General features: G+C 39.4%; 1 protein-coding gene across 1 annotated transcript; it reads left to right on the top strand.

Annotated features, from left to right (window-relative positions):
• The first annotated feature begins 7,950 nt into the window (after positions 1-7,950).
• EIF5A2 (eukaryotic translation initiation factor 5A2) lies at positions 7,951-24,674 on the top strand. Its single transcript, XM_045851874.1, has 5 exons — positions 7,951-8,067; positions 8,741-8,940; positions 9,462-9,566; positions 21,470-21,601; positions 22,089-24,674. Exons 2-5 carry the CDS (start codon positions 8,776-8,778, stop codon positions 22,146-22,148), a joined length of 462 nt encoding a protein of 153 aa, XP_045707830.1. The 5' UTR covers positions 7,951-8,067; positions 8,741-8,775; the 3' UTR covers positions 22,149-24,674.
• The last annotated feature ends 687 nt before the right edge of the window (positions 24,675-25,361 follow it).

Raw genomic sequence — 25,361 nt, 5'->3', positions numbered from 1 at the left:
TTTTACCCTGAAACTTTACTAAATTCATTTATTTTACCATTTTTTGGTGGAATCATTAGGGTTTTCTGTATGTAATACAGAAATGTCATCTGAAAATACAGGTAATTTTACTTTCTTTTCCAATTTGGATGACTTTTATTGCTTTTTATTTCTTTCAGGACTAGATTGAATAAAAGTGGCAAGAGTGGGTATCCTCGTCTTATTCCTCATCTTAGAGGGGAAACTTGTGACTTTTCACTATTGAGTATGATATTAACCAAGGGCTTGTCACATATGGCCTTCATTTGACCATATAGAGATATATAGTCTCTCTATACACAGTTTGTTAAGAGTTATTATGGATGGATGTTGAATTTTGTCAAGTGCTTTGTCTGCATCTATTGAGATAATCATATAGTTTTTACCCTTCATATTATTGTATTAATGTAGTGTATCACATTGATTTGCAAATATTGAACCATTTTTGCTTTCCTGGAATAAATTCCACTCCATCATGGTGTTTGATCTTTTTTCCGTACTATTGAATTTGGTTTGCTAATCTTTTCCTGAAGATTTTTGCATCTATGTTCATCAGGGATATCAACCTATAATTTTCTTTTTTTATAGTGTCCTTTTCTGATATTTGACATCAGGATAATGCTCACCTTGTAAAATAAGTTTACAAGTCATTCTTCCTCTTCAACTTTTTTTTTAAGTTTCAAAAGAATTGCAATTAATTCTTCACATTAAATGTTTGGTCGAATTCACCAGTGAAGCCATCTGGTCCTGGACATTTGGCGGGGGGGAGTGTGGGAGGGTTGATTACTAATTCAGCCTCCTTAGTAGTAATTGGTCTGCTCAGATTTCCTATTCTTCATGATTCTGTCTTGGTAGATTGAATGTTTCTATGAATTTATCCATTTCTTCTAGGTTTTCCAATCATTTGGCATATAAACATTTATTGTTTCCTCTGATCCTTTGTATTTCTGTGGTATCAATTGATCTGTTAATGTTTGTTTTATATATTTAGGTCCTCCTATGTTGGGTGCATAAATATTTACAACTGTTATACTCTCTTGTTGTATTGACCTCTATGTCATTATGTGACCTTCTTTGTTTCTTATTCCAATCTTTGTCTTATAGTCTAATTTTGACTAACATATAGTTTCTACTTGCGTGGAATAAGAACTGTGTGTGTCCTTATAGCTGAAGAGAGTCTCTTGCTTTAGCATTAGCCATCATCCATGCACTGATGACTCCCAAATTTCTGTTTAAGACATATCTCTCTCCCACAGTAAGCTTAAACTCAAACTGGCCAAAAATGAACTCAGCTTGCTCTGGAAACTTGCTTTTTCTCTTTTATTTCCTATCTCAGCAAATGGTACCACCATCCTCCTAGTTTTTAATTTGAAGCTTTCCTCTTCTTCACATCCTGTGTCAGCCTTCGCATTTTGACCCTTAACATTAAATTATCACATTTTTTCTATCTTCCCTTTTAATTCTCTTCAATCTGTCTTCTCTGTGTCCTCACGGTCACCACCTTTGTTCACCATCCTTAACTATTTTTTCTTAGTTGGTTTCCTACATCCAACATTTTCTTCCCCTTTATAAAACAGTACCCATATCATAACTGAAATGATCTTTCTAAATAAAATATATATCCTGTCATTTTCTTTTATGTACTGTTTCAATGTTTTTCTATTGCCTTTGGGAGAAAATCCAAATTCATGCCCCTGTTTTTACAGTACATACCAATCACAGTTTGCAGTCCAGGATGCCACAATTCTGCCACAGATAGGCATCTATACTCCCAATCCTTTTGCCTAAGATGCCTTTTCCAAACTCCTCTTTATTGCTAACTTCTACTCATTTTTCAGATTTAAAATTAACATATCACTGCCAGAGAAGTCTTGAAATCTTTTAGACTTGTGATGTCCAGTATGATAGCTACCAGTCATACCTAGCTATTGACCATTGAAATGGGGCTAATATGAATAGTGATGTGCTCTACACTAAATTTTAAGGCTTTGTATTTAAAAATATAAAATTATATATTAATAATTTTATACTGATTACATGTGAAATAATATTTTGGATGTATTGGGTTAAATAAAATATCTTATTGAAATTAATTTCATGTTTAACTTTTTTAATGTGACTATAGTCAAACTCAAAATTGCATGTGGCTTACATTGTATTTCAATCAGACAACACTTAGATTAGATGAAATGGAGCCCCTTTTCTCAGTACCCTAATTTCTTTACTAGCACTTATTATAGTGTTAAAACTGCTAGATTGTATCCTGCACTAGACTGAAAATACCTAATGAACCAGAGGCTGTCTTGGTCAACATGGCAATTTTAGTACTAAGAGTGCTAAAATAAAAACAATCAATCCTCATTATTCATAGATTCCATATTTGTGAATTTCCCTACTTGCTAAATTTACTTTTAACCACCTGTTGGGAACCGCCCTGCCTGGTATGAGAAGCTGTAACCCCGCCAAGGCTAAGGCTGAGGGAACGACCCTTGGAACCATAAGCCACCAAGGAGACAAAAGGTTTATGTCCCTGGCAAGAGCACTGCTTCTGCTGCTTCATTCATAACTGAACCCCAATGCTTGGTCAGTTAGCCAATAACGGGTAACATTCCCCAAGGGGGGAACAATCTAAGACAGGCACAATCACGTGGGAGGCCCCCAAGGAAGGATTTTGGGGGCTACAGCAAAAGGGGGTGATGGACCCTCGCTCCTCGGCTTTGACATAGCCTGAGTCCTCATGGTCTGGGAGAAAATCTTCTTATCTCTTGGTTGCCTTAGTTCCCTTGCTCCACCTAAGCCTGAAACAATGACAGGGTGGTGCAGCTCTGTGCTGAAAAAGGCGGGTTCCCTGGGTGATCAGGCCTAAGAAAGAATATGTAAAATCCTGTGAAACCTGCTTTGTTTAGAATGCTCTCAGTTAAATGATAAGGGTCCAAGGAAGAAGTAAGTTTGCTCCTTAAAGTTTTTTACAGCTCTTTGACCCTGACTCAAAATAGGCCCTCAGACTTCCTTGTTATCTATTGTTTGATCCTTACTTCCTAGCAATGAGTAATGAGCTTTTACCTGAATTCTTATGCAAACGAAACCAATAAAAAGCCTCTCTGGAGGGGGAACGGCATGCTCTCTCCACCAGGGAGGGTGGCCAAGTGGCATGCTCCCCACGTGAGGAGTGGCCCTGCTGTTCCTATTCCCCCACAGGACCTGGTTGTCTCTGTGTTACAGGGTGCAGCCAAGAGGGGGGGACCCCAAATGGGCATTTGAAATGGGGTCCAGAACTTAAGGTGTCCAGGAGATTTTAAAATGTCTCCACCCCCCCACCCAGCCCGCGTGTGGGTTGGGGGGAAGGGACAAATGGAGCAAGGCCATTGAGAGCTGTTTTGCATAGCAACAGCCTTGCAGCTACCCTCTGGCGTGGTCATTTAACATATCTATAGCCTTTGGCTGGTCGCTTAGATATGTTAAATAACTGTGATCATCTCTGAGCCAGGGGAATGGAAGTAACTTCCCCACCAACACGTGACTGGGGCAGATCCCCCCAAGCTACAGCGCCTGCGTGGGAGCTTGGAGAGGATTGGCTCCAGGACATGGGGCCACGCCTGCCCAGACTCAAGATGGCAGCCCAGTAAAGCTGGAAGGATACAAGTTCTGGCATGTGAAGCCGAGTGTGGGAGGAGTCGGAAATGAGGCTGCAGAGGAAGATTGGCCGCGGGGATTTAAAAGCCAGACTTGGCGGCCATTAGGAGAGAGAACTATGCGTCTTTAACAGAGTGAGGACTCTCCCTTCCCGCAGCCATAGGAGAGAGAACCATGCGGCTTTGACGGAGTGGAGACTCCTGCATCCCAGAGAGAACCGTGGTGCTTTAGGGGGGAGAATCATGTGCAGCCCTGAGAAGGAGAGCCATGCGCAGCCCTGAGAGAGAGAACCATGTGGCTTTAGCAGAATGGGGAGGACCTCAGCCATTGAGGGAGAACTGTGCTGCTTTAGGAAAGAGAACCACGCGACTTTGGCAGAGTGGGGACTCTCCCCTTCCCGCAGCCCTGAAAGGGAGAACCACGAGGCCTGGACAGAGCGTGGACCCCCGCAGCTTTAGAAGGGGAACCACCACCTGGTTTTAGCAGAGATCCCGGTGACTCAGCAGAGGATGCCGGGAACCCAGGGAGGTCTCCCAGTCGAGATGGAGGACTAACTAAGAACCAGAGGACTGCCTGAGCCATGGACTTCATTTTCCTTTCCTGAGATACGGTACTCTGGACTGGGCAAAGGGGGAAGGAAGGAAGAACTGTGTCTGTTTGTGGGTGTTTTAAGGGACTTTGGGATTTTTGATAAAGACATTAGGTCACTACTTGAAGTTTGTATAGCATTAAATAAACATTTCCTTTCCTTTTCACAAATCTCTGGCATTGAGAGATGTCTTTCCTCGGGCGGCGGACATAACGGACCCGGGGCCTTCTTTCAATAATACTATATTGTCTCAGGCCCCCCTTGTTCTGTTCTGTAACATCTGTGTATGTTTTTCTCGCATTTCAACGAGCCATCCACAGCGTTCTGTGATCACGTATCAACCACCAAATCAATACTTCAGATGCTTTCATGATTTTTTGTGGTTATGCACAGAGGAGTGAAACATTTGGGACCTACCACACGCATTTCCCTGGCCTAGGTCAAATGAGGCAATGCTCTGCTTTCTTGCTTCAGTTGTCAAAGAATAAAGTCTTTTTCAGTATATTATAGCCACTTTTTCACATTTTTATGACTTTTGTTGGTGAACTGGCTGTTTAAAATGGTCCCCAAATATAGTGCTGAAGTGCTGTCCAGTTTGTTTAAGCACAAGAAGGCTGTGGTGTATTTTACAGAAAAAAATACATGTGTTAGATAAGCCATCTTTGGACAAGAATTATAGTGTTGGCTGTAGTGAGTTAAATGTCAATGAATTAATACATATTAAATAAGGTCTTTAAACAGAAACACATAAAACAAGATTATATATTGGTGAGTTGATGAAGATGTTGTGACCAGAGTTAAGTTCCTCACTGGAACCTAACTCTGTGTTTCCCTTAGGAGCAATGGTTCTGTATTTATTGATTTAGTGTTCCAGAATCGACTGTATTTGCTAAATGAATAAACCCGGATCATTTTATTCCAAGTCCAAATCTTATGTGACTGTGTTACAGAACAAACAAGGGGGGCCTGGGATGATATACTATTATTGAAAGAAGGCCCCGGGTCCATTATGTCCGCCGCCAAAGAAAAGACGTCTCTCAATGCCAGAAATCCGTGAAAAGGAAAGGAAATGTTTATTTAATGCTATACAGACTTCAAGTAGTGACCTAATGTCTTTATCAAAAATCCTAAAGTCCCTAAAAACACCCACAAACAGACACAGTCCTTCCTTCCTTCCCCCTTTGCCCAGTCCAGAGTACCGTATCTCAGGAAAGGAAATAGAAGTCCATGGCTCAGGCAGTCCTCTGGTTCCTCCCAGTTAGTCCTCCATCTCGACTGGGAGACCTCCCTGGGTTCCCGGCACCCTCCTCTGAGTCACCGGGATCTCTGCTAAAACCAGGTGGTGGTTCCCCTTCTAAAGCTGTGGGGGTCCCCACTCTGTCCAGGCCGCGTGGTTCTCCCTCTCTCAGGGATGTGGGAGTCTTCACTCTGCTAAAGCTGTGTGGCTCTCTCTATAATGGCCGTGATCCTCTCTGCACCTCCACAGCCACATGGTTCTCTCCCTCTCAGGGCTGCGCATGGCTCTCCTTCCTAAAGCCGCATGGTTCTCTCTTTAATGGCCGCCAAGTCTGGCTTTTAAATCCCCGCGGCCAATCTTCCTCTGCAGCCTCATTTCCGACTCCTCCCACACTCAGTTTCACATGCCAGAATTCATATCCTTCCAGCTTTACTGGCTGCCATCATGAGTCTGGGCAGGTGTGGCCCCATGTCCTGGAGCCAATCTTCTCCGAGCTCCCACGCAGGGGATCTGCCCCCAGTCACGTGTTGGTGGGGAAGTTACTTCCATTCCCCTGGCTCAGAGATGATCACAGCTATTTAACATATCTAAGCGACCAGCCAAAGACTATGGATATGTTAAATGACCACGCCAGAGGGTAGCTGCAAGGCTGTTGCTATGCAAAACAGATCTCAATGGCCCTGCTCCATTTGTCCCTTCCCCCCAACCCACACGGGGGCCGGGGGGCGGGCGCGAGGGGTGGAGACATCTTAAAATCTCCTGGACACCTTAAGTTCTGGACCCCATTTCAAATGCCCATTTGGGGTCCCCCCTCTTGGCTGCACCCTGTAACAACTGCAGCATATGGTGGTAGTTAAAGCAGTGATTGTGTAGCCAAACTGCCAATCTTGGCCTTCTGACATGCTAAGCAGTGTGATTTGGGGAAATTAACTTTTCTCTGCTATTTTCCACAAGTAAAAATATATATAAAAGAATAGTTGTTAATGATTACCAGGAGCTGGCTGTGGGGAAGGGCACTAACCACAAATAGGCAGGAGGAAACTTTTAGAATGAGGGAAATACTCTGTATCAAGATACATGTCTTGATGGTGCTAGCTACACATCTGCCTATGTTCTTCAAAACTCATAACTAAAAAAGGTAAGTTTTACTTTGTATAAATTAAATGTAATAAACTTGAGGTTATAAAAAGAGTAACAGTCAAGGTCAAAATTAAAGTAATAATACACATAAAACATTTAACGCATCTCCTGCTTACATAAATACTCTCCGAACATTAGCAATCATTCTAATAACAATAGACAGAGAAAGTTTAGGTGGTATAAAAAGCAGCAGAGTAGTCTCATGAACCAGGATTCTAATTTGGCTCTATCAATATATAACCAGAAGTTGAGCTGTTAATGGGAGTTCACTTTTGTAAAAGTTACGTTAGAAAACATGTGAAATATCTGTGTAAACTATACAGCTACATGGGAATGTGAAAAATAGGACTATTATGAGAGAGCAATACAATATCACAAGGCCACACAAACTTGGTGTGGAGGTCACCTTCCCAAGGCCAGAAAATGTGGCGCATTGTGAAAAGGGGAGCACATATTGTTTAAGAGCCTTGGTCCTTAATCCTATACAAGTCTATTGGCTCCAGGTCAATTTTGAAGACCACCCACCTGCTCTAATGAGGTATAGACATACCTCCAATTCAACGAAATGCCAACGCTACGAGGAAGGAAGAGCTGAGTCTGGCAGAACACCTTTCTGAACTGGACAATGTGGTAGGCGTCCAACACCATTCACCTCTGTAACTTCCTAACAGCCTCTGGAGACAGGAGTGAGTTAGGCCATCTCATTGCTGCTTCTTAGGATGTTTTATGAGTTCCCACCCCGGCAAGCGCTGCTGACTCCAGCCGGATACCCAGTGGCAGTCGCCGCCATAAACTGATCATAGGTGGCTGAGGTTCCAGGAGGAGCCTACAGTGGAGCTGAGTGCGTGCAGAGCTGAATACCGCATTCAGGCTCTTCCTCGAGGAGCAAGCCCAGAGAGGGCTGCTGCTGTTCATTTCCAAAGTTCCTTCCCTAGTCACGTGGAACACTATTAAATTCGATGGCCTTTCCAGGCTGACATCCATCACGTGACAGCAGGTACGCACCTGTGGTCTGGGCCCACAGAGCAAGGGATTTGGTTCTTGTTAACCTTGTGACCCCAGTGCAACCAACCTAAAAGTTTGAGAGAGCAAGTTTCTTGCCAGCGATTCTGCCCTCAGCAACCCGCGTACAGAAAGTGCTCTGCACGCCGGAAGTGCACTAATCCGCAGCACGTGGGGTTGCCAGGGTGCTCTTCACGTGACTGGGCGGGGCCTGAGGAATCTTGTAGCCAGTGGTAGCACAAGAGGGCGGTGCCTGTCACGCGCTGGGCCTATCCCGGAAGTGGGGCTGAGATAGGGGCGGGAAAGGGCGGGGAGACCGGGGTGTGGAAAGTGGCGGCCCCGCCCAGTCTCTTGGAACAGCCGGAGCCGCCACAGCTACAGCCGTCGCCGCAGCTGTGTGGGACCCGCGCCGGTACGCAGACGAAAGGCTCTTTTTCTTTGCTGAAAGGTGAGAAGATGGGGAAAAACTGGAAAACTGATGGGGCCGAGACTGGAGCAAGGCAGGGCAGGGAAAGGCGGCCGGAGCCGAGGACTAACGAGCGAAAGAGGAAGGATAGATGGGGGAACGGAGGCGAGCGCGGGACCCGCCAAAGCTAAGGCCCGTGTGGGGCCGAGCCGGGCCGGGGATGCCGGCTGGACAGCGGGGCGCCTGAGAGGCCGGGGCTACGGCGCCACAGCCCGGGGCCGGAATGCGCGCCAGAAGCTCGAGGGCCAGGTGCTGTTATCCCCATCCTTCGCGGGGGCGTGCGGCCTGGGCTGGGGCCCCGCAGTGGAGATTAGGGCGGCGGCGGAGGGCCGGGTGGTGCGGCGCGGTGCGGGAAGGTCGCCGGCTTCTCCTGCGGTGGGACGACGGGGGCAGGGAATTTGCCGCTCCTCGTCCGGGTGAGCACCCAGGGCGGGTAACCCCCACTCCAGCGAGCTCCTCTGGGACTTCCCACCCACCTCCCCATCAGTGGATGGAAAAGTTTGTAGAGGCCGGAGTTAGAAAGTGTCCACTGTTCTTGCGTGGTTATTCTATAAATGCAAAAATGATCCGTGATGCTTGGCATGTAACCTGCCCAAAACGAGATGTTTCCTTCCCTGTGTGTCTGTTAAAAAGCAAACACAAACTTTTTGCACAGTTCCCTCGGGAAAGCTACCATCTCCCCAGCCCACCATGGCAGATGAAATTGATTTCACTACTGGAGACGCTGGGGCGTCAAGCACCTACCCTATGCAGTGCTCGGCCCTGCGCAAAAACGGCTTCGTGGTGCTCAAAGGACGACCGTGCAAAATAGTAGAGATGTCAACTTCCAAAACTGGAAAGCATGGCCATGCCAAGGTAAGTGCCCTTCCAGGTCTGCCTTTGCGTTGAGATTTTGATCATTTGTGTTTCATTACAGCACATGAGATTTTTGTACTTATAACCGTGTAATAAGCACTTCTTTTTCTTCCCACTGTTTATTGGGAGATCAGTTGTTACTTTGAATACTGAAAGGTGGAATTTTCTTCTTGGACCCTTATAATGTTTCATTGATTTTCCTGAGTCCAGTGACTTAGAAGATCTGTTCAGCTTACAAGATGAGAAAACCTGTTCTAACATAATTCTAAAATCTAACTTCATGTACCATCTTATAATTACTAGACTATGTATGATTTGGTATTGATATGTCATGATACGTTTAGTTCTTCAGTGCTTATCAATTCTGTGATCACTACCTTTTTTTAAGGAAAGTGAAATTAGATGACCTTGGAAGGAAAAAGAATCTCATAATCAGCCTTGGTTTTGTGTTCTTGTGTATGTAATGATTGATATACTTGGCAAAGTTTAAACAGGTTTCCTGTTCTCCCTTCTCTTGTTAGGTTCACCTTGTTGGAATTGATATTTTCACGGGCAAAAAATATGAAGATATTTGCCCTTCTACTCACAACATGGATGTTCCAAATATTAAGAGAAATGATTATCAAGTAAGTACTACTTTCCTTTAGAGTGCTGCTTCTTAAAGGTGTAAATACATTGTGTTGTCAATTGTAATTTAACAAAAACCAGGAGTAGTTTTGAAGGTTTTTCTAACCAATTATAAGGCACCACTTATCTTAGAAAATGGAGAAATAGTGACATTTAACAGTTGTATTTCATCTAGGATTATTGCTAGTTTACTATTTTAACATTGTTGAATTTTTAAAAGTTGAGACTTACTGTTCTCAGACTAAGTGACTGCATATTGTGTCTGAATAAGTTTAATTTTTAGTAAAATTACTCTTCTTTTTGTTGTAAAATATTTCAGATTTAGAGAACTCCCTCCCAGATGTTTTGGGTTTTTTTTTCACTTATCAGAACTAAGATTTTCAAGAAATTATTGGAATTCATGTTCCACCAACCAAGCTTGTGTATTAATGAATGTGACTTAGAATATGGTATTCTTAAATAGAGAAATAAGTTGAAATCCTTAAATGTAAAGGATAACACATTGTGTTGGCCAATAAGTCCATGTTTTTTCGTATGATGGCAGTAGTAGTGCTTAGCTGTCTTTAACTTGATTCAAAACAATTTTGTTAGACTGTATTGTGACAGCTGTCATATCAGCATGCATTTAAAAAATTTATCAAAATTGGTGAGTTTTTGTGTAAGCATGTTAATATTGAAAATGGAAGAAGATACACAACATTTTTAGTTTTAATGCTTTATTATTTCAAGAAAGGTAAAAAACGCAACTGAAATGCAAAAAGATTTGTGCATATGGAGAAGGTGCTGTGACTGATTGAACATGTTGAAAGTGGTTTGCAAAGTTTCTTGGTACTATTGACATTTTGTCCAAATAATCTTTGCTGTGGGGCTTCCTTATGCATTGGAAGATGTTTAGGAGCACCCCTAGCTTCTTCCCAGTAGAAGCCAGTAGCGGGAGATAGCCACCATAAACAACATATCCAAATCAATGAAGTTATTGGTGAAAATGAAAAATGTCTTTTATTTTATGGAAAAAAACTAAATGGACTTTTTGGCCTACCCAATATATCATCACTGACTATTGTGAAGAAAATCCAAAAACTGTAGTAGTGTTATTTATATTCAGTGACCATGTTGTGACCTTTTGTTAAATTATAGGTATAAATTTCAAGTTTTAGTTCCAATTATACATTTGAATAGTGCATGTTGAATTATAGCATTTTGTTGTTTGGGGTATTGATAGTAACCAAACAGTTGACATCATAGGATGTAGGAGCTCAAATAATCACAACTAAAGTCTTTTTTGAAAGTCTTCAATTTCTGTGTTAAGCATACCATATATAGAACTCATTTCTGTTCATTTTACATAGTGAGAAATATAAGTGTGACACTTAAACTTGTTTTATCCAGTTTAAACTGATTTCCTTCTATACCTTTTATTGTATTGTGTAATTTTTAAAAACTGTTAACCATCAATTGCAATTACCCAATGATTTCCTTTTACTCTTTGTCCACATGTAAACATGTTTTTACATGGTTTTAATGTAGTAAGCAGTTTTATATTTTCACTTTCCCACTTATCCTAAGTGTTTTATCTAGGTTGCTTCAAAGTCTATAGAATTTTGAATTGTCTTAATATAATAATAAGTATTGTTTGCTTGTTTGTTTAGTCAGGTGAGTCTGAGTTTGGATTAAGTTCTGCTGCTTTCTAGCTGGATGACCTTGCATAAATAATGAAATCTCGCTAAGCCTTGGTCTTTCTCTCTATAAGAGAGGGATAATGTAAGGGTTAAATTTTAAAAATATGCCCTATAATTACCTTCTATGTAGATATACACCAAAAAGTAGCTCTTTTCTGCTCCCCCTTTTCCTTATATTCTGGAAATTCCACTTAATCTTTCCATTATTCTTGAAGCACCTAATTGAGACATGGCCTATAGTAGGCATTCAATAAACATTTGTTAAATGCATACCTAATTATTCATTGAGGTAAAGCTAATACAGCCAACTGAGGCTGAGCATAGAATTTTCTTTTGTCAAAAGAGATTTACATTTTCATCCTTTTTTTAAAAAGATATTATTTATTTAATTTTGGGGGGGAAGAAAAAGGGAAACATCAATATGTGAGAGAAACATCGATCAGTTGGCTCTCGCACTCCCCCAACTGGGGATGTGGCCCGCTACCCAGTCATGTCTCCTGAGGGGGGTTCCAAATGGTGACCCTTCAGTTCTCAGGCTGGTGCTCAACCCTCTGAGCCACACCTGCTAGGGCTCCATTTTCATCCTTAATATGTGAATGCTTTGATCATTCAATAGGCATTATATTCATTAGCGTGCATTCAAATAGAAGGCTTTGCCTTTGAGCATTTCAGAATGATGGCATCAGTAGTTCAGATAGTTACTACTGTGACCAATCTAGTCAATCATTGATTGGAACTCAATATTTAATATGAAGGAAAAATTTGGTTTGGGTTTTTATTTGGAGTTATAATAGGGCCCAGACTCAGGTGAGGGGAATGAGGAGAGTGAGCTTCTTGCCTAGAGCACAGAATTTTAAATAAAAATAATACAGGTACTGTGTTTTACCATGTATAATGCACATCGGGTTTTTGTGCGTATTATACACGGGCTTATTATACTCATCATAGTCCATGGTATGTAATCATTATAAATGTATAATGAACATCCTTCTTTTTCCCTCAAAAATTTGGCCAAAAGAGTATGTATCGTACATGGCAAAATACAGTAATAATGCCAAGCCACATAGTAGCCTAAGGCAAAAGGAAAAGTCAATAATTCTGATTCTTTTTGAAAAACTTTTGATATTTTGTTCCTTGTAGAAATTTTGCATTAATCTTAATTTTTAAAAATACTGCATTAAAAAATTTATGTGGTCACTGATGTTTCTTTTGGCACCACCTGAAATTTTGCACCCAAGACAAATGCCTCACTCGCCTCACTCTAGTCCCAGTCTTTGGTATGTAGCTTGGATGAGAGACTGACTACAGACTGGATAAGTGAGTAACTCAAGCTAGACAAATCCTTGCTTTGGCACTTACTGTGTGACCTCAGTTGGCAAGTTACTTAACCTCTTGCCTTCTTTTCTTTAATCTTAAACTGAGGATAAGAATAATTCCTTGTGGCATCCTTGTGAGGTTTAATAAGTTAATACTTAGAACAGTGCCTTGCAGAGTAAGTACTCAGTGATCACATCCCTTTATTATCTAGTCACTGTAGAATACTTATTTCTGTTCATTTGTTAAAAATGCAGCTGTGTGACCCTTTCCAGGTATAGTTATTGTGCTGTGGTGGTCTTCACTCACTCTAAGTGCCTTGATTAAATTCCTCCTCCTCTTATTGTTTGGCTACATATAGTTCTCTGTATTTGCTTTATTTGGTATTTCAAATAAAGCAAAGTGCCAGTTTGGCAGTCAGTGAAAATTAAAAAGTAAATCTTTGTTTAGGAAAAGAGATGCATTGATATTTACAATTTTAACTTTATATATTTTAAAATAAGTTCAGAATGAAAGAAAAATTGTCGCCTGACTTCCATTGCAAGATGTAGTTAGGGTTAGAATTGCTAATTTCCATTAGTCCTCCCAAAAGTAGTTATGGTTGTCTGTGACTCAGTGGTAGTGTAAAATGCAAATACATCCAGACATCTTTTGGAATACCCAAGTTTTTAAATACAGAAATGCTTGTTTAGACTCTGATACTCATTCAAATCATGTTTCTTTAGAAAGTGCTCTGTTCCTGTGTACTTACTGCACCACAAATTAAATGCCTTTTCTGCATTCACTAAAGTTTTATGTCATGTGAAGTCTGTTTTTCAGAAGTAAAAGTAATTATTGTGGTATTGTGGACCTTTAGAATTACTGGTGAATTGCCCAAACTATGAATATTAAACCTTAGTATATTGGCCAGCCCTGGCAGGTGTGAGGCAGTAGATTGAGCGCCAGTGTGAAAACTGAAAGGTTGCTTGCTTTGATTCCCAGTTGGGGCACATGCCTGGGTTGCAGGCCAGGTCCCCAGTTGGGGGTGTGCAAGAGGCAACTAGTCGATGTATCTCTCACACATTGATGTTTCTCTCCCTTTCTTTTTCCCTCCTATCCCCTCTCCCTAAAAGTAAATAGATAAAATCTTTAAAAATAAGAGTAAAAATAAATAAATCTGAGTATATTCTTCAAATAAGTAGTATGCCTTTTGGATATTGGGATATGTGAGTTGAATTTTGTTGTTGCAACTTTAAAAAGAACACCAACAAAGAAAATAATTATTCTATTCTTCAAGGTTAAAGTCTTTTTATAATTTTTACCTGTTTTGTGGAATTCTTTGTGTTTTCTGGTAGAAGTCTTTCTTTGGGAATAAAAATTTTCTTAACCAGCAGATCCCAGTATTGCAGGGACAAGAAGCTAATTATTTAGCTACAGTATCATTAAAGGTAATAGTGAGAAGAGCCACAACCTTTGACTCCTGGACCTGTGTATTCTACCTATGGGAAAAATAGTACCAGATACTGAAATATATTTCAATCTGTAAAATAGTGTGCAGACCCACTAAGTATCACCCAGCAGGTGGCAAAGATGAGTCTTCAATAGGCCATTCCACACAGGCAGGCTGTGACGGAGTGCTTGGACCAGTGAGTTCTCTGGGCATTGTCCTGTTGCCTTTTTATTGTGCCATCAAATGAGGGTTTTTAGTTAGAAATGATACTACATGCAGTTCTGACAGGATGGTGGCATGCTATAAAACCTGCAAGTGAGATTTTAGTAAAAGCACTGAAGTCAGGGAAGGCAAATCCATATATAGAGTAAGAGTCTGGTGCAATGAGCACACTGCTGCCTCTTCTACACTGTTACCAGGTACCTAGCTGTTCCCCCCGGGGAATGGTGCCAAATCAGGGACTCTGTCGGTCTCTACTGTGAGGTACTCACTGGTGGCTGTAGTCAGATCAGCTTTGGTGAGAGGAAACCTGGACTCTCGGTGATTCCTGGACTTACATGTGAATTTTCTTCATGAAATCAGGGAAGTTTTCTTTCATTATTTTTTCAAGTAGATTTCCAGTTTCTTGCTCTTTTTCTTTTCTTTCTGGTACCCCTATGATGCAAATGTTGGACCTCTTGAAGTTGTCCCAGAGGCTGCTTATACTGTCCTCATTTTGTTGGATTCTTTTTTCTTCTTATTCTGATTGGTTATTTTTGCTTCCTTATGTTCCATATCATTGATTTGATTCTCAGCTGCATCCACTCTATTGTTTCCCCGTTTATTGTTCTTTATTTCAACTAGTGTATCCTTTGTTTCTGATTAGATCTTTTTTATGCTGTTGAGGTCCTCACTGAGTTCCTCAAGCGTCCTGACAACTAGTGATTTGAGCTCTGCATCTTATAGATTGCTTATCTCCATTTTGTTTAGCCCTTTTTCTGTAGCTTTGATCCGATCTTTCATTTGGGCCATGTTTCTTTGACTCCTCATTTTAGTTGCCTCCCTGTATTTGTTTCTGTGTATTAGACAGAACTACTTTGACTCGCTGTCTTGGTAGTGTGGCCTAATGTAGTAGGTGTCCTGTAGCGTCCAGTGGCACAACCTTCCCTATTACCCAAGCTAGGTACTCAAGGTGCACCCTTTGTGTGGGCTGAGTATACCCTCCTCTTGCAATTGAGTCTTGATTGCTGTTGGCAGATCAAGGGTAGGGCTTTACCCAGGCAGGGCTTTACCCAGGCTGGTCAGCTGCAAGGATTGGCTATGACCACTTACCACCAAACTCCACCCTCCGTGGAGGATCAGCTGTGCAGGATCAGGGTGGTGATGCTCCGACACGTTCTGTAGCAGTCCACTGGGTGCACAGTCCCTGGGATTTCTTGGGTGGTACAGGCCAAGGTCAGCCCCCACCTATGTTTTGCCCAGGGCCACCCTGTCTGAGCTATAAAGCAATCTGAGATGGCTGCTACTTGTGCTGGGCTTGGAGACTCCCAGACAAAGGCAAACTGTGAATCTAGGCCAGCTGCTGCTAGTGCTGGTCCTGGGGCTCACTGAGGCCAACTATTGCTTGTTTGATAGGATTTAGAAAGTTCTGAAGCACTAGGCAAGACCAGCCATTCCTATGGAAAAGCAGTTTGGGTGGTCCCACAGGTTGGGTGGAACAGAGTCTCTAGGGATCTCCATGGAGGGTCTAAACAGTGTTAGCCGGGTTGATGGGAGTCTCAGATATGGAACTAGCTTACTGGCTCTGAGAGGGTAGGGTTTAGAAAAGGGACAGTGGTCTCTGATGCCAAACACTCCAGTTTCACCACTGGTGCCTTTCATGCTGCTACCCTGGTACTGGACCTCAGAAGGAGTAAGTCTGTATAGGTAAGTCCATATGTGGGTTCTTTAAGAGGAACTGCGTGAGGCTCTAGCAGTTTCTTTCACAGACTCAATCCTGGTTGATTTTTGCAACCAGAAGTTGTGAGGACTTATCTTCCTGGCCCTGGAACTCTGGGTTGGGAGCCTGGTGTTGGGCTGGAACTCCTTGCTCCTGAGAGATCCCAAATTTTTATTCACTATATATGGATAAGGGACCAGACTGTTTCTCCCACCAGTCTGGATGGGTGTGGTTTCTTTAATTCTGTAGTTGTCAGACTTCCATTCAACTTGATTTCTGACAGTTCTGAGTGATGGTGGTTCTATATTTTAGTTGTAATTTTAATGTGGTTGTGCAAAGAGGTGAGCCATGTCTGCGTATACTGCCATCTTGACCAGAGGTCACTTAGGTTTTATAATAACATTGATCAAGCGTTAAGTCTCTACCAGGGAACAGCAGCTCTAAGGAAGTAGCTTGAGAGGCAGGGAGAAGAGGAAGAGGAGTAAATAGAAAGAGGCCTTACAAGTCTGGTTGTTAGAAATAGACTGAGGAACATAATTAAATTCAGAAATAAGGGCTAAGAAGGCACCTGTAGTGATGACATGCCTTCTCTAGCCTTCTGCTGTATACCAATAATACAAATACAGGCAAAAAAAAGTTTCTCTGTGATTCCTCCTTTCAGTGTTCTTATTCTGACCATATCATGGAAAGAATCTAGTTGTTAATTCTCCCCATATTCTTCCTTTTGATCCATGCGGTTCACGCTTTGCTTCTTTAGCTCCTTGTGCCTCCGTCCATTTAGTGGTTAAAGTGTTCTTTCTAAAATTCTGGTATATCATAGTATTTTTCTTTTTAACCTTTTATTGTAGAAATTTTGAAAATGACCTCCATCTACCCATCATCCAGCTTCAAAAATTATCAACATGTAGCCAGTCTGTTTCGTTGTACCCCACCACCTGTCATTTCTTCCTGTACCCTCTACCTCTTGATTGTTTTTAAAACTAATATATTATATCATTTATGATTTCATCTGAAAATATTTTGTTATACATTTCTAAGGTATAAGAACTAAAATAACAACACTGTGGCACTTAAAATTTAATAATTCCTTAATATCTTCAAATATCCAGTCAGTGTCTACATTTCCTAATTGTATTTTTTTCCTTTTATGGATGTGATGGTTATTGTTTTTGCATTACAGTTTGTCTAAATCCTAATCTAAATAAGCTCCATGCACTGAAATTGGTTGGTGTGTCTCTGAAATCTATTTTAATGTATAGGTTCTCCTCTCTCATGCACTGGACTTCTCTTTCTTCTCTTCCTTCCCTTTTTCTCCTTCATTTTTTGATAAAGAAACTATATAATTTGTTCTGTAGATTTTCCCACACTCTATCTTGCTAATTGTATTTCCTTGTTTAGCATATTCCTGTGCTCTATGTATTTCCTGAAAATTGATAATTAGATGTAGAGGCTTAATCAGATTCAGCTTAGATTTTTGCTTTCTACCTCTTCTTTCCTTAATACAAACTACTCCTTAGGTGACGTTGTATGCAACCATCAGGTAAATAAGTCTGACTGTTTCTCTTGTTGTGATGTTATTAGATAGATGATAATTGTCTCAACCCATTAATTTATTAGAGGAGAAAAAATGATCATTTCTTCATTTTTTTTTAACCATAACATTTCTACAAAGAAAAACTTCCCTTCATCAAATTTTTTGTTTACCCTATGGTACAGTATACAATAGGAAAGGGAGTATAAATGCTTCTTTTTCTTTAATTACCAGTTTTCAAAAGGAGTTGGTTCCCTGGGATTTACTGACAATGACTCTTCAAATTTTTTTTCACTATAAACTTTAAACATATTTATATTTCAATTCATTGTACTTGTTATCTCTATCAGTACTCAAATTAGCCTGTCTTTGGCCAGGATGAGGCCCTTTAATATATGGGCCTAGTGGTCTTTAATAGCACCATGCTTTGTAGTGTAACAGCAGCTGGGTCGAGGTTCATCTTGTATACTTCCTCCTCTGGACTTAAAATTATTCATTTTTCAGAAACTGTGTGGAGAAAAATAGTACCTGTGGAAAAAATAGCACCATACATTGGCTTCTTTTAGTAGGAAGTAATAATACTAATATTTTGGTACCAATATTTTGGGGATATGCTATTGTGGAGGATACCGGCCAGCAGTATCCATCTTGGCTGTGGATGTTCGTCACATACGCAGAGACAACCAGGTCCTGTGGGGAAATAGGAACAGCAGGGCCACTCCTCACGTGGGGAGCGTGCCGCTTGGCCACCCTCCCTGGTGGGGAGAGCGCCCAGGTCCCCCTCTGGAGAGGCTTTTTATTGGTTTCCTTTGAATAAGAATTTGGGTAAAAGCTCATTACTCATTGCTAGGAAGTAAGGATCAAACAATAGGTAACAAGGAAGTCTGAGGGCCTATTTTGAGTCAGGGTCAAAGAGCTGTAAAACTCTGAGGAACAAACTTACTTCTTCCCTGGACCCTTATCATTCAATTGAGGGCATTCTAAACAAAGCAGGTTTCACAGGATCTTACATATTCTTTCTTAGGCCTGATCACCTGGGGAACCCGCCCTTTTCAGCACATGGTGGCACCACCCTCTGTCATTGTTTCAGGCTTAGGTGGAGCAAGGGAAGTAAGGCAACCAAGAGATTAGGAGATTTTCTCCCAGACGATGAGGACTCAGGCTATATCACAGTCAAGGGGTGAGGGTCCATCACCCCCTTTTGCTGTAGCCCCCAAAGTCCTTCCTTGGGGTCTTCCCATGTGATTGTGCCTGTCTTAGGTCGTTCCCCCTTGGGGAATCTTACCCGTCATTGGCTAACCAACCAAGCTTTGGGGTTCAGTTATGAATGGAGCAGCAGAAGCAGCACTCCTTCCAGGGAGATAAGCTTTTGTCTCCTTGCTGGCTTATGGTTCCAAGGGTGTTCCCTCAGCCTTAGCCTTGGCGGGGGTTACAGCTTCTGATACCAGGCAGGGCAGTTCCCAACATGCTATCATTTCATTTCTTAGTCAGCAGCTTGATATACTCTATTACAGCCAAACACCTCTATTACAAGTTTTCTGACCCTGCCCTCTCCCATGTCTCTGCTTGCTAATAACTAATGATTACATACTCTCTTTACCCCCCCCCAAAATTGTTCAGAACATCTTAAATTTATCAAATGAGTAGATTTCAGTAAAGGTGAAAGATCAGAAGGAAATATTTAGAATTGACTTATAACTGTCTTCTCACCATCCTTCCTTCAAACTCTATAGAGTCAGAGAAGGCTTTGAGAGAAGATAGAAAAAAAAATGCACAAAAATGCTTAAAACTCAATAATGCCAGCAATAACTTTTTTAGATTACAAATTAAAAAAGGGAAATTGTACCTTTAGAGTGGAAAAATCTGTCAGATACTCCTTTAGCCAAGTGATCAAAGTTAATTTTGTTAATAATAGGACAAATTGACATCATTTGTCTTTTGAATATGATACTCTGTACATCACTTATGTAGTATTACTACCAAAAATTTATTACCTGAATCATGAGGAAACAATTAGTCAAACCCAAAATGAGGAACATTCTGTAATACGGTAAACCTGTGCTCTTCAAAAATGTCAAGTGTCAGAAAAGACAAGGGTGAGGAACTGTTCAATATAAAAGAGACAACCAATATGACAGCCAAATAAATACCAGGTAGGACCTGGAGTTGGGAGGACGAGGTTGCTACCAAAAACAGTATTGGGGCAACTGGAAAATTTGAATATGGACTCGATATTGGATAATATTTTAGCAATGTTGAATTTCCTGATTTTGAAAACTAAGCTGGTTATATAAAAGTATGTCCTTGTTCTTAGGAAAAATACAGTGAAGTATTTATTGCTAGAGAGTCACTAGAGAATGTATGGTATTTGTTTTATATATTCCATATATATATTCCATAAGAGAGAAAAATGAACAATGGATGAATCTAGGTAAAAGACATGTGGTTTTCTTGCATTATTTTTGTAACTTTTCTGTATATCTAAAATTTTTTAATAATTTCTTTAAGAAAATCAAATACTTTTTCATTATTTAACTTTATTTTTCTATAGCTTAGTTTTATTTTTAAAAATTTTAATTGCATTTCATTTATTTTAATAAGATATTTAATTATATATACAATTTATAAGACATTTTACAATGTTTATATATTTTTATACTTGAAATGCTTTTTATTTTATCCCAGTTTATTTTATGAATTCTTGACTTAAAAATAAAGTACCACCATTATATAAATAAATATCAAAATACCAATATTATTATTATTAGGCTTCTATGTTTCAGCCACTAGTGGCAGTGAGAACCTTTAACTCTTGAAATAGTCAAGTTCCACTTCAGGGAGTTACTGAAAGAGCTGAAATCAAAAAGATCTGCCTTGTAATGTAAGCCTGTAGTTAATTGTTTAAAAATTATATTTCTAACTTAACCTTATTACTCCACACTTCTCTATCAACCACCTCACAAATGTGTTGAGGACATAAAGATTAAGAGAGAGTGTTTGTGGTTGCTTTGTAAGGTGTTTTATGTTGGTTTGTGTTTGAAATTTTAGACATGTGCAAAATTGAAATCTCCTGTGGCAGTTGGAGTTAGCGTGGAAAGCCACAGCCAGATTTGGTAGTGCCAAAAAGGCGAAGCTTGAAGCTCTACCCCTTCAGTGTGCCCAGGTTCTGTTACAGCAGCGACAGGGTGCAGGGCCGCATCTTTGACTCACTCCTTTTGTGTACGTCAGTGCTAACATCTGGTGTGCACGGTGATTGCCTTCTATAAAACCTGTTAGAGTTCTAGGACGCTGACAGTGTACATGCTTTTAGAATAATGAGCACAGCCTCGCTGTTCCCTCATGCCTGTGATAAGAAATTCAGTCATATTAAAACTTTGTCTTCTTGCAAGTTAGGTTGATGACTGGGTATGTTCCATTTTGTCATCAACTCCCTCACGTTTGACTTTTTAAAAAAAAAATCTGGTGGTTGTAGCAGTGAGTTGTAGACTAAAATTTTTCTACTTCACTTTGTTCAGAATTAAACTAAAAAAGCCACATTGTTTGTAATCATGAAAAACTAAAAATAACTTTTATGCCCATTAATAGGAAAATGGTTAAATCAGTTACAGTATATGTATGCAGTTGTGAGATGACTAAGGAGACTGAGATAGGTCCATATTTTCCAGTTTGGAAAGAGTTCTAGGACATGTTATGTGAAAACAACTTGCTGAAAAATACTTATGGTTTTTTTTACAAAATTTATATTTATATTGTGTGCATAAATGTAAGTGCTCAGGATACATGACATAAAACCCTAAACGGTTTAATAATGTAGAGACTTGGGGGCAGAGGGAGAGCAGGGAGAAATGAACTTGTCAGTCTATACATATTGTATAGTTTTGTATGTCTACCATTTTTAAAGCACCAAAATATATATAAATGTACTACTGCATACTTAAACTAATTAATGTGGATTGCAACTTAACTGTGTAAATATTACAAAGGAGTGAATATAATCTAATCAGTACAAATGATATAATTCCTTTAAATAGCTGATATGCATTCAGGATGGTTACCTTTCCCTGCTGACAGAAACTGGTGAAGTCCGTGAGGATCTTAAGCTGCCAGAAGGTGAACTAGGCAAAGAAATAGAAGGAAAATACAATGCAGGAGAAGACGTACAGGTAAATACCTATGAGGAGACTTTTTAAAAATCATTTTATAAAAATTTGGTCTCAACTGGTTTGTGTGAAATATTTACATGAAAGGTAACTTTTAAATACTACTGAAATGTTGACCCATTATCAATGTATCAAAGTTAAGTTTTTTATTACATGGATACTGTCAGCCTCAAATTTGTCCTGAAGATAAGCAGCTGAGCAGTTTTTTAACTGTGAGAAAGAATGCTGTGGAAATACATAGCATCTTAATAAGCACTGAAACATGCACAGCTCTTATTCTTCCCTTCCCTGGAAGTTGTCTTAAAAACCACAATGTGATACATTTTGCTTTAGGAAACTATTAAGGAAGTAAATTATTTGGTCTTGGAATACTTCTTTCTATAGTTAATATGTATAAAATATCCACGAATATACAGTATAGCATGAATTAAATGTATCTTATGGGTGTATTGCCTTCTGAATAACTTGTGCCTGCATTTTCCCCCGGTAGGTGTCTGTCATGTGTGCCATGAGTGAAGAATATGCCGTAGCCATAAAGCCATGCAAATAGACGGGAACGTCGGGCGTGAGCAAACTGCTTAGGTCTGGGTCACCTGCAGATCTCAAGTGTGGTTCTAAGTCGTCACCAAAGCCATGGCCTTCATAAACAACCTCATTTACCTTTTCATTGTTTTGAAATTGTGCCGAGTTAGTTTTGCTGACAGTTGGTAATTTAAAAGAATAACGAAGGTGTATAATTTTTTAAATTAGTTTGTAGGTATTTTTCCTGTAACATTCCTGTGGTTTTTCAGTATGTGAGTCCAAGAAACAGACAAGGTAGTTTCAATAGATGTGATTTGTCCAAGCAATCATTCCTGAATTTTAGTTAAATGATAAATAAACCAGGGTTTTCAATCAAATAATGTAGCATCTAGTGGTATTAAAGTACCACACTTAAGTTGGATTGCTCTGCATTAGTTTCAGATGTAATATCACAGAGTAAGTAGATTATGGATTGGAACTGTCACCGTTTTAGCCTGTGTGTGGCAAGCACAAATTCTTAAACAAAAATCATGTTATCAAAAAGTGTTGGTTATCTTAGTAGCCATGTGCAGCACCCTGTATTACCTCAGTCTTACTGTCTTTTGCCAAATTGTTGGCCAACATAATATAACCTTAGATATGGTGATTTTCATACCTGCTTGTGGTTGACAGGCATGAAATGGTTGGGTAACTGTTAGCAAGTCATATTGTGAAGAAGGGACAAGGGACAGTGGTAAAATGAGTTGGTTAAAGCTACAGGTTTTTATTTGAGGCCTTTGTAATCAGCATAAAATAGAAAAGTTTTGAGATGTACTTTTGCTTATAACTTTCATACTTTTTCTCCCTCTCTCCCTTCCTCTCCCCCTCCTCTTTGTCCCTCTGTGTATTTAAAGGAGTGACCTGCTTTATAGGATACTATGCACTGCTTTTTATCAATTAGGTTGATAAATGTTATTTATAGTAGTCATTTCTTTCCAACCATTTGTAAGTAGACTTTTCAACATCAAAATATTTATTTGTCAGACAAAAACTGGAATTCTTACTTCAAATTGATTTGGAACATTTGTTAAATGTATGTACATTTTTTCTAAAGTGAAATGAAAGTGAATTATGGAAGAAAAGGTACTTTATGTGATAATCATTAATTTAAGAAATACATATATGTATTTTTTCTGATTGTCATGTGTAATTCAGTTGTCATATGAAATATAACTAGGAAAGATTTCTATAAATCTGAATTATTTTAAAAAGTGTTTTAGATGACTTTACTACATTTCTCTTTAGTTGTTTGAGTCATATATACCTTATTTCCAGAATTCTAAATATTGTCATAGGGTTTGTGAGGACCTTTGACTCAATAACAATGATTATACTGGAGTGAAACTTAGGAAAAAGTTACTATTTGAGCAGTACCTTCATTCTCTAAGACTGATTGTGAGGCCTCTCCCATCATGCCTTGACTTGCACAAGACCTTTATTCCTATATGTGATGTTGCAGCTAATCTAATCAGTGACTAGAAACAGCATTAGAAACAGACGATCCCAAAGTTTTAGGTTACTTATTGCTCATACTTTTAAATCTTGTGTTAGCCTCAGCAAACCTATTTGGAGAAGAAGCAAGATACTTTAAGAAAATATAAAGAGAATTCTAAAGCACAAGGAATATTGAGGTTGTAGTTCAATCATTTTAATGTAACATTTAGCTTCTGCCCATCTAAAGCACAATTAGGAATTAGGCTACATTCTTACCAGTATTCCATTAATGTTCTAGTTTTTTAATAGTTTATAATGTACATCTCACTTGCTACTGGTTGGCATATTATCCACAGGAATTCTAGAAAGTTATCAATCTGTGCTGCTTGCTGGTCATGTGTATGATCCCAGTTAACCATACTAGTGTTTTGATTTTATTATTAAATCTGGATCAGCATGCCCTTGTTATTCCTAACTCCTCAAACTTCACATAAATATATTTTCAATTGTGAATTAAGCATATGTAAATTATAATGCATCCCTATCTTCATACCTTGAATGCCAAAAGCTATTTATGCATAAATATTTCATTTTAAGTACTATAAAAAGTATAAATACTCTTCTGACATATAAGTATAGATTTTAAAGATATGGGACTGTATGTGTATTTTTGCATAAGTAAATACACTTCTCTAGAACAAAATATTTCACTTAGTAAAGCTTTATAAACTGTATTAAAAAGAAGCAGGGAAACATTTTTTAACATAAAACAGAAGTGACTTCATTCTTTTTTGACATCAGAAATGTTAAAAGCTGATTCCTAGCATTTGTTAAACATTTTTGTAGCAAATGGTAAATATCACAACTTGCCAAGTATAGAATGTAGAGACTGTCATGTTGATAGATTACACAGTGGTACACCATTTTTGTCTGCAGGCATTTCACCAATTTATATACGACAGTGATTTTCAACCTTTTATCATCTCGTGGCACACATAAGCTGATTACTAAAATTCTGTGGCATGCTGATAAAATTTTTTTTTGCTAATCGACAAAAAAAATAGGTATAATTTTGATTCATTCGTACCAGACAGCTATTGTGTTGGCTATTGTCATTCTTTTTATTTGATAATCTAAGGGAAAAGAGGTCAGTTCCCCTGACTAAATAGTCAAGTATTGCACGTTTTAAAAATTCTTGCGGCACACCAGTTGAAAAATCACTGATACACAACATTATATAACATGTGGAATATATGTTTCTACCCAGAACATTTTATTTCTACTGTGAAGACTTTTGTTACACCTTATTTGCTACAAAGTTTTATACCCTCAGAAATAGATCACACCGTTGTTACTTTGATTTGGTATTTGCATCATAAGCATAATTATGATGTTTGTTTTATGCTCCCTTCCAAGGGCTGTCACTTGAAATTGATGTGAACCAAGCTCTTGAATCCACTTCCATTGATGATATAAAATTCTGTACCAATGCTTTATAGCAATTACCAAAACTCTCCTGCAGCCAGAACATGATATCTTTAAAAGGAGTTGCTACAAGAAAATGTTTAGTCTATAAAATTTTGGGACACAGTTCTTCATTATAGCACAATGTGTGTGCACGTGCACACACAGCTTTGTATGTTTGTTCTTTTTACACAGTCCTTCCAACTCTTAAAAGTACTGTAGTCTGGTAGTGCCTCAAATGTTGGTAAATTTTTTTTAATTTATAACTTTTCCAGAATTTGTTTTTGTACTTTAAAGTTTCTCA

This window comes from Phyllostomus hastatus, unplaced genomic scaffold (genome assembly GCF_019186645.2).
Source record: "Phyllostomus hastatus isolate PE091 unplaced genomic scaffold, TTU_PhHast_1.1 phas_contig_86, whole genome shotgun sequence".
Taxonomy (NCBI): domain Eukaryota; kingdom Metazoa; phylum Chordata; class Mammalia; order Chiroptera; family Phyllostomidae; genus Phyllostomus; species Phyllostomus hastatus.
Note: the sequence above shows the minus strand (reverse complement) of the source record. Positions and strands in the feature narration are given on the sequence as shown.

Excerpts from the sequence above, each read along its gene's own strand:
- EIF5A2 (XM_045851874.1), top strand. The coding sequence starts at position 8,776 with ATGGCAGATGAAATTGATTTCACTACTGGAGACGCTGGGGCGTCAAGC. Across the intron at positions 8,941-9,461 it reads GAAAGCATGGCCATGCCAAG|GTTCACCTTGTTGGAATTGA; the intron begins GTAAGTGCCCTT and ends TTCTCTTGTTAG. Across the intron at positions 21,602-22,088 it reads ATGCAGGAGAAGACGTACAG|GTGTCTGTCATGTGTGCCAT; the intron begins GTAAATACCTAT and ends TTCCCCCGGTAG.